We start from the raw sequence: 17,610 nt of genomic DNA on the forward strand, positions 1-17,610 counted from the left end.
CGTTTGGATTGTTGTATTTTCATTTTCGTTTGTTTCCATATATTTTTTAATTTCTTCTCTAATTGCCTGGTTGACCCACTCATTCGTTAGTAGGGTGTTCTTTAACCTCCATGCTTTTGGAGGTTTTCCAGACTTTTTCCTGTGGTTGATTTCAAGCTTCATAGCATTGTGGTCTGAAAGTATGCATGGTATAATTTCAATTCTTGTAAACTTATGAAGGGCTGTTTTGTGACCCAGTATATGATCTATCTTGGAGAATGTTCCATGTGCACTCGAGAAGAAAGTATATTCTGTTGCTTTGGGATGCAGAGTTCTAAATATATCTGTCAAGTCCATCTGATCCAATGTCTCATTCAGGGCCCTTGTTTCTTTATTGACCGTGTGTCTAAATGATCTATCCATTTCTGTAAGTGGGGTGTTAAAGTCCCCTGCAATTACCACATTCTTATCAATAAGGTTGCTTATGTTTATGAGTAATTGTTTTATATATTTGGGGGATCTGGTATTTGGCGCATAGACATTTATAATTGTTAGCTCTTCCTCATGGATAGACCCTGTAATTATTATATAATGTCCTTCTTCATCTCTTGTTACAGCCTTTGATTTAAAGTCTAGTTTGTCTGATATAAGTATGGCTACTCCAGCTTTCTTTTGGCTTCCAGTAGCATGATAAATAGTTCTCCATCCCCTCACTCTCAATCTAAAGGTGTCCTCAGGTCTAAAATGAGTCTCTTGTAGACAGAAAATAGATGGGTCTTGTTTTTTTATCCATTCTGATACCCTATGTCTTTTGATTGGCGCATTTAGTCCATTTACATTCAGTGTTACTATAGAAAGATACGGGTTTAGAGTCATTGTGATGTCTGTCTGTTTTATGCTTGTAGTGATGTCTCTGGTACTTTGTCTCACAGGGTCCCCCTTAGGATCTCTTGTAGGGCTGGTTTAGTGGTGACAAATTCCTTCAGTTTTTGTTTGTTTGGGAAGACCTTTATCTCTCCTTCTATTCTAAATGATAGACTTGCTGGATAAAGGATTCTCGGCTGCATATTTTTTCTGTCTAGCACACTGAAAATCTCGTGCCAATTCTTTCTGGCCTGCCAAGTTTCAAAAGAGAGATCAGTCACGAGTCTTATAGGTCTCCCTTTATATGTGAGGGCACGTTTATCCCTTGCTGCTTTCAGAATTTTCTCTTTATCCTTGTATTTTGCCAGTTTCACTATGATATGTCGTGCAGAAGATCGATTCAAGTTCCGTCTGAAGGGAGTTCTCTGTTCCTCTTGGATTTCAATGCCTTTTTCCTTCCCCAGTTCAGGGAAGTTCTCAGCTATTGTTTCTTCAAGTACCCCTTCAGCACCTTCCCCTCTCTCTTCCTCCTCTGGGATACCAGTTATGCGTATATTATTTCTTTTTAGTGTATCACTTAGTTCTCTAATTTTCCCCTCATACTCCTGGATTTTTTTATCTCTCTTTTTCTCAGCTTCCTCTTTTTCCATAACTTTATCTTCTAGTTCACCTATTCTCTCCTCTGCCTCTTCAATCCGAGCTGTCGTCGTTTCCATTTTGTTTTGCATTTCGTTTAAAGCGCTTTTCAGCTCCTCGTGACTGTTCCTTAGTCCCTTGATCTCTGTAGCAAGAGATTCTCTGCTGTCCTCTATACTGTTTTCAAGCCCAGCGATTAATTTTATGACTATTATTCTAAATTCACTTTCTGTTATATTATTTAAATCCTTTTTGATCAGTTCATTAGCTGTTGTTATTTCCTGGAGATTCTTTTGAGGGGAATTCTTCCGTTTGGTCATTTTGGATAGTCCCTGGTGTGGTGAGGATCTGCAGGGCACTTCCCCTGTGCAGTGGTGTATAACTGGAGTTGGTGGGCGGGGCCCAGTCCGACCTGATGTCTGCCCCCAGCCCACCGCTGGGGCCACAGTCAGACTGGTGTGTGCCTTCTCTTCCCCTCTCCTGGGGGCGGGATTCACTGTGGGGTGGGGTGGCCTGTCTGGGCTACTTGCACACTGCCAGGCTTGTGATGCTGGGGATCTGGCGTCTTGGCTGGGGTGGGTAGGCAAGGTGCATGGGGGCAGGAGGGGCAGGCTTAGCTCGCTTCTCCTTAGGTGATCCACTTCAGGAGGGGCCCTGTGGCAGCGGGAGGGAGTCAGATCCGCTGCCGGAGGTTTGGCTCCGCAGAAGCACAGAGTTGGGTGTTTGCGCGGAGCGAGCAAGTTCCCTGGCAGGAACTGGTTCTCTTTGGGATTTTGGCTGGGGGATGGGCGGGGGAGATGGCGCCGGCGAGCGCCTTTGTTCCCCACCAAACTGAGCTCTGTCGTCCGGGGGCTCAGCAGCTCTCCCTCCCTTTGTCCTCCAGCCTTCCCGCTTTCTGAGCAGAGCTGTTAACTTATGACCTCCCAGACGCTAAGTTGCGCTTGCTGTCGGAACACAGTCCGTCAGGCCCCTCCGCTTTTGCCAGGCAGACTCGGGGGCTCTGCTTGGCCGGGGAGCAGCCCCTCCACCCCACCTCCCTCCTGCCAGTCCGTGGAGCGTGCACCGCCTCGCCACCCTTCCTACCCTCTTCTGTGGGCCTCTCGTCTGCGCTTGGCTCCGGAGACTCCGTTCTGCTAATCCTCTGGCGGTTTTCTGGGTTATTTAGGCAGGTGTAGGCGGAATCTAAGTGATCAGCAGGACGCGCGGTGAGCCCAGCGTCCTCCTAAGCCACCATCTTCCCTCTCCAACACTGTTTAACTTTTGAGGAAATTCAAAACTGTTTTCCAAAGTTGCTGCACCATTTTGCAATCCCATCTATTTTACATGCCTGGAATAAATCTCACTTCGTCATGGTGTATAATCCTTTTTATCTGTTTTTGGAACTGTTTTGCTTATGTTTTGTTGAGGACTTTTGTGTCTACATTCATTAGAGATATTGCTCTCTAGTTTTCTTTCTTTCTTCCTTTTTTTTTTTTTTTCATCATATCTTTGTCTGTCTAGTTTTGGTATGAGGGCTATACTGGCCTCATAGGATGAATTAGGAAGTGTCCCTTACTCTTCTTTCTTTTGGAAGAGTTTTGGAAAGTTTAATGCTAATTCTTCTTTAAACATTTGGTGGAATTTACCAGTGAAGCCTCTGGTCCTAGGCTTTCCTTTGTGTGAAGTTTATTATTATCATTATTATCATTATTATTATTATTATTATTATTATTATTATTAATTCAGTCTCTTTTCTTGTTATAGTTCTATTCTTTCTCCCTCCACCCCAGCACATATGGTTGTTGCTGTCATTTTATTTAATGACTTTTTTTAAAAACTTACTGTAAAGTCTGTACTCTTTGTCACATGTAATCACCAAAGTTTTGCTTGATTAGTTTAATTATGAGCTAATGATTGGGTTGCGATTTCCTTAGACACCTGGAACCAATCTCCAGCCTTTGCCAAGAATCTCTGTTTGTGTAGGAACCTTTAACACTCAGCCAGATAATTGACAACTCGTCCTTAAGCTTACTGTCCTGCTTTTGTGCATGGCCTGGATGTCAACCAGAAGTGAAAATGTAGGCCTGTCCCAGGTGCTTCCTGAGCATGTGTGCAGTCCAGGACATGAACTCACCCCTATGCATGTGCACAGCTTTCTAGATTTCTATGAATATATTGGGGCTTTTCACTGCCATTACAGACATCTCATTTCCCAGATTTTCCTCTTAACCTTTTTTTTTTATCTGGCTTATTTTTTGCTCCAACTGTTATCCCTGTTCTGGGAGCTGCAAAGTTAAACAGTGGCTTTTAATTGGGTTCAATAAATGTCCCTAAGGGGAAAAAGGCTTTTAGCACTGAGTCAGGTCAAGTCAAAGAAAGAAAGAAAGAAAGAAGTTAAAGGAAAAGAAAAGAAGAGAGGGAAGAAAGAAAGAAAAAAAGAAAAGAAAGAAAGGAAGGAAAGAAGGAAGAAAGAAGAAAGAATGAAAGAAAGCCTTGCAGGTGGGATCTTCTAGAAAGCCATCAAGCAATTCAAATTATGACAATTCTGTGGAAAGGAGGATTTGAAAAATGTGCAACCCAGTTGTGCCTCTCTTGTGGCTACCAGGCTGCTCTTTTCACCATGTTTGTAGGGCTGTGGACTTTCAAGGCTACTGTGGAGCCAGAGAGGGGAAAATAGTTGTAGGGTAAGTCAAAGCACCACAAAGCTCCCTCTTCATCCTGAAATTTAGGCTTGTTTATTAAATAAATGCTTCCTGGATTGTTGCAAGCCTTTGGTTAATTTCCAGAGTTCTGGGAAAGTTAATTCTGACAAATTTTGCCAGTTTCTCATTGCTGTTATGGAGGAGAGAATTTTTGGAGGTCCTACTTGTCACTGCACCCTCTTGACCTCTTTTGATAGATGGATTTTCTCCTCATTATGGGTTATATTTTCCTGCTTATTTGCATGCCAGTTAATTTTTTAAATTGCATATTAGACATTATGAATTTTACCTTTTTGGCTGTTGGCTATTTTTTTTTTTTTATTCATATGCATGTATTTTGAGCTTCATTCTGGAATGAAGTTACTCTGTCTGGAAACCATTTGATCCTTTCTTGCCTTGCTGTTAATATTTATTAGGTCAGGCTAGTACATTGCTTAATCTAAGGTTAATTATTCCCCTCTACTGTGGCGAGACCCTTTTGAGTACCTATTGTCCCATGTATATAAGATTTTCCAGTCTAGCTGGAGGGAACAGGCACTATATTTGGTCTCATGTGAGTACCAGATATAGTAATTTCTGGTAAGACTTCTGGTTTGTTCATTCTTTGGCCTCGGTTAGTGTCCTCACATGTATGTGTATACTGGTGGGAACCGTGCTGTCCCCTTGTGTTTCCTTTTCTTGTTCCAAGATCTGGAAACTCTCAAAATAGTAGGCTAGAGCAATTATGGGATCACTTGTTTTATTTCCATCTCCCGGGTATCACTATACTTTATTGCCTAATGTCCAATGTCTTAAAAGCCATTGTTTGGTACATTTTGTCCAGACGTTTCTGCTGCTTCAGGTTAGAAGGCAACTTATTTCTTTTTTTTTTTTTTTTTTTTTTTAATTTTTTTTTTCAACATTTATTTATTTTTGGGACAGAGAGAGACAGAGCATGAATGGGGGAGGGGCAGAGAGAGAGGGAGACACAGAATCGGAAACAGGCTCCAGGCTCCAGGCTCTGAGCCATCAGCCCAGAGCCTGATGCGGGGCTCGAACTCACGGACCGCGAGATCGTGACCTGGCTGAAGTCGGACGCTTAACCGACTGCGCCACCCAGGTGCCCCAGAAGGCAACTTATTTCTTGTCACTCCATTATTGCTGGAAACAAATATATTTGCCTATTTTTCATCTTTAATAATATCACTTACCTGTTTTAGTCAAATGGTATTATATATTACAGTGTATATATTAAGATAAATGTATGCTAACTTATATATAATTACTAGTAAGTTAAGGATAATAAATGTTCTTTATTTAAGATAAGAACCCGTAATATGTTCCATTTCTCTGAAGCTGTGACTTTCAGGAGATAAAGCTTCATCCAATTAAACTGTTAGCAATGTAATGGAAAACAAAACCAAAAAAGCACAGGCACTACAAATAGACAGTCTAGCTGGAATCTGCATCCTTTCCATTTATTGGTACAACTCTGGAAATGTTATCCAATGTCTCTGAACATTTGTTTACTCATCTGTAAATGAGGCTAATAAATTAGATTATAGTCCAGTATATATTAAGCACCTAGCAAACATAGGCCCTAATTAAGATTAAGGGCATCTTTTTCTCTCCTTATAATTGTGTATTTTTCAGTGTGCAGGTAACTGCGGATTTAGTTACCGACAAAGGATTACATACTGCATTGCAGTCTGGTCTACTGAGAAATATAAGCTTCATCAACTTTGGCCTATAGACTATCGAGAATGCCCTGTTCTGCCTTCCCCTCAGGTTTACAAATGCAATTTTAGGAGCTGTTTGCATGTGGCCACTTGGAAAGTTGGAAAATGGAGCAAGGTCAGTATATAATTATGAATTTAAAACCTTTTGAATGAGACTCTCTAGGTTTAGTATGCCTGGTAATCTGCACCGCTAACTAGATTGTCTTATACAGCTTTTGTCTAAAAACCACTATCAGTTACTTGTATAAATATCTCTTTTTCTATGCTTGCCTGCTTACAAGCAAGGACCATGACTAATAACTTATTGCTGTTCCTCAGAGAACTTGGCACAGTGGTTTGCATTTTGAGTAGATGCTTAAGAAATATTTATTGGTTAAGTGAAGAAGCAAATAGATTGGATGTATGAGTAATGAAAGTCATTGGCACTATATTCCATTCTCTATTTGATAGAAAGCAAGTGAATGAATATTGCCTTGTAATCTTAGCATCTAACCATGAGAAAAAACTTTATAGTCTTAATAACCATCATCAATAATGCTTATCAAGTATTTACAATATACTGTTGATATAACTATACAAAATAAATGAAAAGAAGACAGTAACTGAGAAATAATAGATTCTGGCTCATGCCTAAGGATTACTTTCACCTGTGATTGTCCAGCCTCCAGGATATTTTTATATCTGCAATAGGTCTAGCCACTATGGATCACCAGTTTGTTCCAAAGGGGCCTAGTCTGAAAGGAGAAAATATGGGTTTACTGGCCTTATTATCTAACATTATCTATCACTGTATCCTGTTCACAGTGCTCAGTGACTTGTGGAGCTGGGAAAATGGAGAGAAGAGTGGAATGCGTGTCTATAAATGGTCGGTCTAGTAACTTATGTTTAAAGCGTTTAAAACCAGATGCTCAAAAGAAGTGTTATGTCAATGATTGTAAGTAATAGACTTTAAAAATCTACCTAGTACCTGGGTGTTCCTGGGAAGTTTTAGTTAAAATTTGAAAATAGGGGTGGCTGGGTGGCTCAGTTGGTTAAGTGTCCAACTTTAGCTCAGGTCATGATCTCATGGTTTGTGGGTTTGAGTCCCACGTCAGGTTCTGCGCTGACAGCTCAGAGCCTGGAGTCTGCTTTAGATTCTGTCCTTCCCTCTCTCTCTGTCCCTCCCTGCCCTCTCTCAAAAATAAATAAACAGAAAAAATTTAAATTTTTTTTAATGTTTATTTATTTTTGAGAGAGAGAGAGAGTGTGTGAGTGGAGGAAGGGCAGAGAGAGAGGGAGACACAGAATCCAAAGCAGGCTCCAGGCTCTGAGCTGTCAGCACACAGCCTGACGCGGGGCTTGAACCCACGCACTGTGAGATCATGATCTGAGCTGAAGTCGATCGCTTAACCGACTGAGCCACCCAGGCGTCCCATAAGCAGAAAAAAATTAAAAACAATTTTGAAAATAAATATTTGTAGTAGTCATGCGTTCCACAAAACAAAATGTCTATTTTTTTTCAGAATATAACAATTTTAGTATGATTGAGCTAAATTCATGCTAAGTTTGTTCTTTGTTCATTATTGATATGTATTCATTTGTCCTTGAAGGTAAAACATTTACCAGCTGCAAAGAAATCCAAGTGAAAAACAACATTACCATGGATGGTGACTATTACCTTAACATTAAGGGAAGAATAATAAAGGTATTTTGAAAGCAGTTTGTATTTGATTTTAACATGGGCCTTTGACTGGAGAAACCTTTTCTAGATGTTTGTATTTTCCCTCTAGATCTATTGCACAGGCATGCACTTGGAGAACCCCAAGGAATATATATCATTGGTTAAAGGTGAAGAAGACAACTTTTCTGAAGTGTATGGTGTTAGGTATGAGATTTTGGCTTATCTGTGCATTTTTATGGTCCACCAAGAGAATTAGAAGTTCCAGCTTTCAGAGTGATACTAGAATAGCTCACAAGTGGGACAAGTAATTTAGGAGCAGGTGAACATGTTAGGACCTAAACCAGATGTTGTCCAGGCCTGTTTAATAAAGACTTGAATATTAACATGGGCTCACAGAAGGTGAGCCGTGGGACAACAGAGAAGAGTTTAAGAGCTATGTTTATTTTAATAGAAATAAAATTAATAAGGGGTGCCTGGGTGGCTCAGTCAGTTAAGCGACCAACACTTGATTTTGGCTCAGGTTGTGATCTCATGGTTTGTAAGTTTGATCCCACATCACGCTCCATGCTGACAGTGCAGAACCTACTTGGGATTCTCCTTCTTCTCTCTCTGCCCTTCCTCAGCTTGTGCACGCGCGCGCTCTCTCTCTCTCTCTCTCTCAAAAGAAATAAACTTAGAAAAGGAAAGAAAATTAATAACAATAATAAAATCTAGGAGAACTATAGCTGAAATATTTTTCCATAAACCATGCTTGAACTTCCCATTGAGAATCAGATGTTAATCTTTGGTGATTTTTACATCTTTCTCATTTAGCTTACTGACACTATAATATTGAAGAAGTGTATCTTTTACTCTCCTACTTCCAAAGTTTACCTTTATCTACATGATGGGATAATTACTGCATACTAAAATTATTCTAATGTTGTTTCAGACTACAAAATCCATATGAATGTCCTTTTAATGGAAGTAGGAGGCAAGACTGTGAGTGTAAAAATGACTACCTGGCTGCTGGACACACTGTTTTCAGCAAAATAAGAATTGATCTCAGTTCCATGCAAATTAAAAGTAAGTGCTGCAACTCTAAAATGAAAAGCCTCTAGTTGCGAATGAAATTCAAACAATATGCTGGTGTATATGATAGCTAAAGTATAGAGAACGGCCTCACATTGTGCAACAATTACCTAACTTTTTAAAAGAAGTTAATAGCTACATAATTTCTTAGCAGTGACATGGACCATGGGGATCCTAAATAAAAACGTTGTGGTAATGACGGTGATAAGATGTTGCCTTTCCAAGATACAACCCTTTGTCTTAAAATCCTCAATTACATTAAGGGCAAGGAAGTTAATATCCTCAACATAGTTGTATAAGCTTTTTGCAGGGCTTAGAGTGATTATTAACATCAGTTTCAGTTCACAGTTTGTCAAGTATTTTCTCATAAATTGTCTCATTTGATCTTTTTTATAACTCTGTACTAGTCAGGGCAGAATTGCATCACATCGTTGCAAGTGATGAAATTAAGATGCCCTTATAAAGGTAAGTCACTTGTCTCAGTTTATACAGTTAGTAACTGGCATTTAGAGATAAAGTCCCACCCACAGATCCCAGATTCTGGACCTGCTGCCTTTCTAGGAAGTAATTCAGAGTATAGCCAAATCAAAACATATTTATAAAACCTGATACACACTGTATATGAAGCAGCCTGCCATCCTGGAAGTTGCATTCCTACCAGAAAAGGCAAAGAAGTTCATTTCAGAAACAGAAACTGTAAATTGCAATTGAATCACCAGTTTCATGGTTTTATAAACATAGTTTATAGTTTTATAAACTATAAAAAGAAACAAAAAATCATTGAGACAGAGGATGCATGAGTACATCATCTGTAAATCACAGTCATATGATGAACTATTGTTAGTAATAATAGCTACCATTTACTGAACACCCACTGTTACTGCAGTGGGGAAGCATTATACTGTTATGTTTACAATTCTGGAGTTAGAACGCCTGGGAGTAAATTCTTTGCATCCATTTACCAGTTACCTAACTTTGGGCATATCTCTTTAAACCTAAATTCCTTCATCTGTATAGTGAGAAACTGACTCTCAGATTTTTTTCTTCTTCTTTCTATCCTTCTTTTTTCCTTTCTGGTGATGATTAAAAGATAATACTTGTAACATACCTATTAAGTGCCTTACATATAGTAAATGCTCTGTAAATACTAGTTGTTATTAATAATGTATGTTGTAGCATTGCTAAGTACATAAGGGGAACTTGGTAACTTATTTGCTGTTTATTAAGTTGCTATAATTCATGATTTTATTGAACAATCCTGCCATTTGCCAGGCATTAGACTGGGTCCTAAGGATATAATGTTGAATGCATACATTTTCAACTCCCTAGTCTCTCTTTTCTTTCCTCACATTTGGGTGTCAAAAACCAGTCTCAATTAAATATTTCCTCTCTGATGCACTTGCAACATGAAACATGAGTGTAGTACCTCATCCACTGCTCTTCTCACTGCTCTCACCTAAATGCATGGCTACTAAGCTCATGAGAATCCTTCATGCTGCTGAGTAATCTTGTTGTCCTCCCCTAGTTTATTCCCACCCCCAACCCCCTAAATGCCGAACATCTTCTCCTCTTGCTGCAAATTTCTAAAATTTCTAACACTTCCACTTTATCTACTCATTGCTAATGATCTTGCTTCCTATCTCACTGAGAAAGTAAGAACAACTGGAAGAGGATTTCTACAACCACGCCATCTGCAACCTACCCAAACCTTTACTTACTGACTTCCTTCTCTCCTGCTTACTGTGAATGAACTATTCCTGCTCCCACCTAAGGTAGCTCTCTCTTGTGCTCTAGGCTCATCACATTGTACCTACTCAAGAACATTTCTCAGCGCACTTTCTCTTCTCTCTTACATCACCAGTTCTATCTCCATTTCTCTAAATCCAGTGACAAATTTAGTTTTCATCTCACTTGATCTATCAGCAGCATTTTATCCAGGTCCCCATGCTCTCATCACTTTGTGCCTGACCTGGCCACTCTCTCCTGTCTTTCTCACTGTTTCTCGCCTTGACTGGCTACTCTTCATCTTCTACAGCATGTTGAAAAGCTTTAGGACACAGTCACCCCTTGGGAATCTCTATTTATAGGTTTCAAATGATGGTCCCAAATATATATCTCCAATTTGGACTGTTACCCTAAACTCCAATATTCATCTCTTGACAGCAAATCCACATGAATGCCTAATAGGCATCTCAAACTCAAAGTATGCAAAACTTTGCTTTCAGTATTTCTTCCCACATCCACTCCTTCCATCTCAAATTTTTATCATTTCAGTAAATGGCATGTATAGTCTCCTAGTTACTCCAGCTAAAATTTGGCAACATCTTAGCTTCTCCCTTTCTCTCACACCTGCATGCAATCCATTATCAAATTCTGTCAGATGAATCTCTAACATACATGCTACTATGGACTGAATCATGTCTCCCAACATCCATGTGATGAAGCCCTAATCCCCAATGTAATGATATTTGGTAATGGAGAGATAATCGGGTTTAGATAAGGGTACGACCATTATGATGGGATTAAGGCCCTTTTAAAAAAAAAGAGAAGACACCAGAGCTCTCTCTCTGCCATATGAGGACACAGCGAGAAGGGTGACCATATACAAGCTAGAAAGAGGGCTCTCACTGGAACCTGACCCTACGGGCTCACTGACCTACACCTTCCAGCCTCCAGATATTAGAGAAGTGCATTTCTGTTGTTTAAGCCACCCACTTCATGGTGGTTTTTAGGGCATCCTGAGCTAAGACACATATCAAAAATTGAGTAATTTTGATACTCCCTACCTCATTGCTGCCATCTTGGTTTGAGTCCACACCATTTTTTCACCCGGCTTATCATGCCTACTAAAATTATAGTATTCCTATTTCAGTATTGCATGACTCTCCCACCTCCTGACCTAGATTCTCAGCAGAGAAGCCAGAGTGATCCTATGAAACATAAGACATGTCATATCTTATACATTACCCCATTTCATCTTTTTGACAACCTTGAACTCTGATGAAAACTCTCCAAACATTTCCCATCTGACTCAGGAAAACAAAAAATACTTTCAATGGTCAACAAAACTCAACATGATATCTCCACCTCCACACCTCTCTGCTCTCTCTTTCCACACTCTTTCCTTGTACACTCTGTTGCAGACACACTCGTTTCTTTGCTGTTTCTTGAACACTTCAAGCATACTCTCGCCTCAAGGCCTTTGCACTTTGTTCTATTTGCCTGGAACAGTTGTGGCACAGTTACCTGTATGGTTTACTCCTTCTTTTGGATTTCTGCTTAGTTTTGTCTTTTTCAATCAGGCCATCCTGGACCAGTCTGCACTCCTAAACTCCCTTTCTCCTCTTGTTTTAATTGATTTAATTTTTCTATAGCAATTATCACCCCTAACATAATGTGGTATTTACTTGATTACCTGTCTCACTCTGGTAGGACTCCGGTTCCATCAGCCTCTATGTCCTCTAATGATGTGTGCTTAGAGTAATTAAAATAATATTCAATATACCATAGGTTCTGAATAAATACTGTTTGAATGAAAAGTCTTCAACTTTCCTCAAGAAACTATCTTGAGAAAATCTTGAAGATAAATTTGAATTAACCAAAGCAGAGAAAAGGAGTTTCAGGAGGAGGGAACAGCCTGGAACAAAAGCCTGGAAAATGTGAATCATCTTGGTTTCATTAAAGAACAAAAAGTCCAGAGGCACCTGGGTGGCTCAGTCAGTTAAGCATCTGACCTTGGCTCAGGTCATGATCTCACGGTTCATAGCATCGGGCTCTGTGCTGACAGCTCTGAGCCTGGAGCCTGCTTTGGATTCTGTGTCTCCCTCTCTCTCTGCCTCCCCCTGCTTGTGCTCTGTCTCTCTGTCTTTCAAAAAAATAAATAAATAAACATTAAAAAAATTTTAAAAAGAATAAAAAGTCTATTTTTCTCCAAGCATAAATTGAATGGATGTTGGGGGATGGTGGCTTGTTAGAGAAGTTCCCAGAGAGCAGATCATGAAGAACAGTGTATGCTAACTACACAGTTGAGTTTTATAAGTTATGAGAACCATTGGGTATAAGTTTCAGCAGGAGGAAAGACACTTGGAAGGAGAACAAATTTTATTCATGAAAATAGTTAAGAAGCTAATATAATAATCCAGATAGAAAGTGATAAGGGCTTAGAGTAGGGACTAGGTTCAGAAGAGAGGGCCTTCAAGAAATTTTAAAGAAGTACACTTTTTAGGATTTTCTAACGGAAGGAATATGGGGATTACCAGCATACAATATTTAGAAAGATTTCCAGAATAACAGAATGGATGGTAACACAGTTCATTGAGATGAGAAATATAGCAAAAGAAGTAAGTTTGGAGAAAAAGGTAGCGCATTTAGTTCGGGTATGTTGAGATGCAGCTATCTGTGGGTTACGAGGGTAATGATGGAGAAGATAGTAGCAAAGCATGCTTGATTTGAAAGTTGTGTTTCCTCTGTCTCCGCCCAACCCATAAGTGCCAGCATAAGCAGTGGTGTGAGGATAAATGTTTAACAACCAGCATTTAACAACCAGGAATAACATCTGATTTGTAGAATTTGCCAGTGTCTGTAGTTATATATATTTCCACCATGCCAACTTTAAGCTACCAACATGAGCTCATTGTACATGGAATTGGGAAGAGACACACCCAACTGGTGCTCATGATTTGGCACAAGCTGACTCTGGCACATAACTGAAAGCCCCCTAGTCTTGGAAACTGCCATTGGTGATGTATTTCCAGCAATGCCCCCTTTGGGGATTGCCTTTAGGGGATTGGTGTCATCATAGGGGGCATGCAGTAGTCATGAAAAGTAATGCAGTAGTCATGAAAATTAAAGTGATATAAGTCACACAGAGAAAGACAGATACCATATGTTTTTACTCTTATGTGGATCCTGAGAAACTTAACAGACGACCATGGGGGAGGGGAAAGAAAAGAAAAAGCTTAGAGAGTGAGGGAGCCAAAACATAAGAGACTCTTAAAACCTGAGAACAAACTGAGGGTTGATGGGGGGTGGGAGGGAGGGGAGGGTGGGTGATGGGTATTGAGGAGGGCACCTGTTGGGATGAGCACTGGGTGTTGTAAGGAATCCAATTTGACAATAAATTTCATATTAAAAAAATTTTTTTTAATTAAAAAAAAGTAAAGTGATTTAAAACAACATTAGTGGAGGGGACATCCACTAACTGGAAGACTGTTGATTGAAATATTATTTAAGTGATTCAAGAATGATTTTAGGGTTCCTTCCAACCTGTTTTTGATCCAATGACTCTATTTTTGATACTTCATACAGAATCCCCAGCATTATTGCCAAACAAGTTTTGCTAACAATTTTAGCAAATGTAAGATTCAAAAGAAAATAATAATACAATGCAGTAATATATACATTATTTACATATACACATATATATGCATAGATACATTTATGTATAAATATATGTGGTCTATAAGCACTTATGTGTTGCTTTGTCATAATTTGTTAAACTTTAATGTTTTTTCTTCTGTAATTTGCTCCTGACCCCACTTTATTTTAGATATTCACTATTATGTAAAATATAATAAGGCATTTCGGTTTTTAAAACTTTTTGATTAATTACTCATGTACCTGCCATTTTTAGGGTAATTTTTGAGATAAACATCTTTTATTTAAAAATTATTTATTGGTGGACTTCAAGCTGTATTGCAAAGCTATAATCATCAAGACAGTATGGTACTGGCACAACAGACACTCAGATCAATGGAACAGAATAGAGACCCCAGAAATGGACCCACAAATGTATGGCCAACTAATCTTTGACAAAGCAGGAAAGAATATCCAAGGGAATAGAGACAGTCTCTCCAGCAAATGGTGCTGGGAACCTGGAAAGCAACATGCAGAAAAATGAACCTGGGCCACTTTCTTATACCATACACAATAAACTCAAAATGGATGAAAGACCGAAATACAAGACAGGAGGCCATCAAAATCCTTGAGGAGAAAGCAGGCAAAAGCCTCTTTGACCTTGGCCGCAGCAACTTCTTACTAAACACGTCTCCAGAAGCAAGGGAAACAAAAGCAAAAATGAACTACTGGGACCTCATCAAAATAAAAAGCTTCTGCACAGTGAAGGAAACAATCAGCAAAACTAAAAGGCAACTGACGGAATGGGAGAAGATATTTGCAAATGACATATCAGATAAAGGGTAAGGATCCAAAGTCTATAAAGACCTTATCAAACTCAACACCCAAAAAACAATCCGGTGAAGAAATGGGCAAAAGACATGAATAGACACTTCTTCAAAGAAGACATCCAGATGGCCAACTGATACATGAAAAAATGCTCCACATCACTCATCATCAGGGAAATACAAATCAAAACCACAATGAGATACCAGGTTACACCTGTCAGAATGACTAACATTAACAACTCAGGCAACAACAGGCAACAAAATGTATATTTATACATGGCAAGGATGTGGAGAAAGAGGATCTCTTTTGCACTTCTTGTGGGAATACAAACTGGTGCAGCCACTCTGGAAAACAGTATGGAGGTTCCTCAAAAAATTAAAAATAGAACTACCCTATGACCCAGCAATTGTACTACTAGGTATTTACCCAAGGGATACAGGTGTGCTGTTTCGAAGGGACACATGCACCCCCATGTTTATAGCAGCACTATCAGCAATAGCCAAAGTATGGTAAGAGCCCAAATGTCCATCGATGGAGGAATGGATAAAGAAGATGTGGTGTGTGTGTGTGTGTGTGTGTGTGTGTGTGTGTGTGTGTGTGTGGTTTCAAATATGAAATCTTGCCATTTGCAACTACATGGATGGAACCAGAGCGTATTATGCTATGCGAAATTAGAGAAAGATAAATATGACTTCATTCATATGAGGATCTTAAGACACAGAACAGATGAACACAAGGAAAGGGAAGCAGAAACAACATAAAAACAGGGAGGGGGACAATACATAAAATACTCATAAAAATGGAGAACAGAGGGTTAGTGGAGGGGTTGTGGGAGGGGGGATGGGCTAAATGGGTAAGGAGCATTAAGGAATCTACTCCTGAAATCATCGTTGCACTATATGCCAACTAACTTGGATGTAAATAAAAAAATTAAATTAAATTAAAAAATAAATTACTAAAATAAAATAAAAATTATTTATTGAAAACCTGATATATGTTATGTAGTATAATTTGTAGCATATTTGCTTAAAACTTTGAATTAATTATATAAATATATTTAAGAATGTAATATAAAGACTGTATGCTTTGCAGTGAAGACTGGAAAGTATACCATGCCTCGATACTAAAAAGGTTCATTTATTTTTTAGCCACAGACCTTCTTTTTGCCCAGACAATATTTGGAAAAGCAGTGCCATTTGCCACAGCTGGAGATTGCTATAGTGCTGCCAGATGTCCACAGGTATGTCATGTTTGTTTATTTTTCCCTCACTGTAAAAAAAAAAAAAAAAAAGGATACTCTTTCTCTTAATTTTCTTGACCATAATATTGCAAGAAACATAAGTAAATAGAAAATATGAATTTCCTATATGAATTTTATTTCAAAGCTTATAGATAAATTTTGGAGGAAAAATACCTTTGCCAATTTTAAGTTTGCTTAAGAGGTGTAATAGCGAGGATTTTCAAATTATTCAGAGCCTATTTCTCCTTCCATGATGCATTTTCATTTTTAATCTTTCTACCCAGTCTGTGGAAATGAACGTATGTATAGAACAAAGTAAAAAACTGGATCACAAGCTTGTGACTTTCTTATACTGCTGCTAACATTGGCTATATTAGCTGTCTGGGTATGTACCAGACCCAGAGTAACTTTCTATTATTTGTGAAATAGTATATTTCCATGACTTTATTCTTATTTTATTTTTTATATCCAGAGTTCTCTTCACATACCCTTTATGCCATCTCTGTGATTTCCAGTGTAGAGTATGCTTTCTAGAAGAAATTTACTATCCCATTTTTAGAATTTTTTTTTATTTTAATAAAAAAATGGGGGAGAAAGGAATAGAGAGGGGAGAAGGAGAGAGAGAGAGAAAGAGAGACAGAGGGAGAGAATCTTAAGCAGGCTCAACTCTAAGCACAGGGCCTGTTGCGGCAATCCCAAGACCCTGGAATCATGACCTGAGCTGAAATCAAGAGTCAGGCACTCAACTGACTAAGCCACCCAGGCACCCCTTAACAAGAGATTTTATAGAGTCTATGTGAACAACAGTGTCATGATAAGATGGAGAAATGTAAGCTAGATTAATGTAGCATTGTTAGGCAGATTCATAACTAATTCAAAAATCATGCACAAGAGGTAATAACTATAATATTGATATTTTCAAGAGAAGTGGCTAATGGTTTGCCATAGCCCTCTCGTCTTGGAATTTCCCATTCACTATTTTAACCATCTGACAGAGAAGGTATACTTATGTTAAAAAGAGAAGGCGTTTTCTATATTATAAAAAGATACTTAAAGGAGATCAAAAGACACTAGAACTATGGACTCAAATGAATAAGAAAAAATAAATTTCTAAATTTTAGGTACAGAAATGCAAATAGAACATAGTGATGTCATATGAAAAAGACCGAGGTGTTTTATTCAACCACCACAAGTTCAATATGACTCACATAGATTATGGAGTAATTTCTAAACCACCCAGTATAATCATAAAGTACCCAAACACAATATCAACACCAAAAGATTTTAAATCTCTGTCTGGAAAAGGTAAGTTTTTAATCTGTCTAGGAGTGTAGGAGGCAACAACCAGGGGAAAAAAGGAGAGTTTACATTATGTCACATAAGGAAAATAAAGGAAGCTAGGAAAAGAATGGGAAGCTATGGTAACTATCTTTAAATATTTAAAGAGCTCCATGAAAGAGGGGTGAGGTCAGTGCGTGTTATAGGGCAGAAGATTCCAGCTCAAGCTAAAGAAGGCTTTTGACAAGGGAGAGTTGTCCAGTAAAAAGACCCCCAAGATCTGGGGCCCAAATAAATCAC

The 17,610-nt window shown here is 38.8% G+C and overlaps 1 protein-coding gene across 3 annotated transcripts in view; it reads left to right on the forward strand.

The window, feature by feature from the left end:
- Positions 1-17,610, forward strand: part of ADAMTS20 (ADAM metallopeptidase with thrombospondin type 1 motif 20) — a 180,713-nt gene that overhangs the window by 142,220 nt on the left and 20,883 nt on the right. For all 3 annotated transcript variants that reach the window (XM_086713618.1, XM_086713617.1, XM_086713616.1), the window contains 6 exons: positions 5,793-5,993; positions 6,683-6,812; positions 7,468-7,562; positions 7,648-7,742; positions 8,470-8,603; positions 15,941-16,032. In XM_086713618.1, the coding sequence (XP_086569744.1) occupies positions 5,793-5,993; positions 6,683-6,812; positions 7,468-7,562; positions 7,648-7,742; positions 8,470-8,603; positions 15,941-16,032 (747 nt within the window). The remainder of the gene's footprint in view (positions 1-5,792; positions 5,994-6,682; positions 6,813-7,467; positions 7,563-7,647; positions 7,743-8,469; positions 8,604-15,940; positions 16,033-17,610) is intronic.

The sequence above is a fragment of the Puma concolor genome, chromosome B4 (assembly GCF_028749965.1).
Source record: "Puma concolor isolate L17-30 chromosome B4, mPumCon1.1.hap2, whole genome shotgun sequence".
Lineage (NCBI taxonomy): Eukaryota > Metazoa > Chordata > Mammalia > Carnivora > Felidae > Puma > Puma concolor.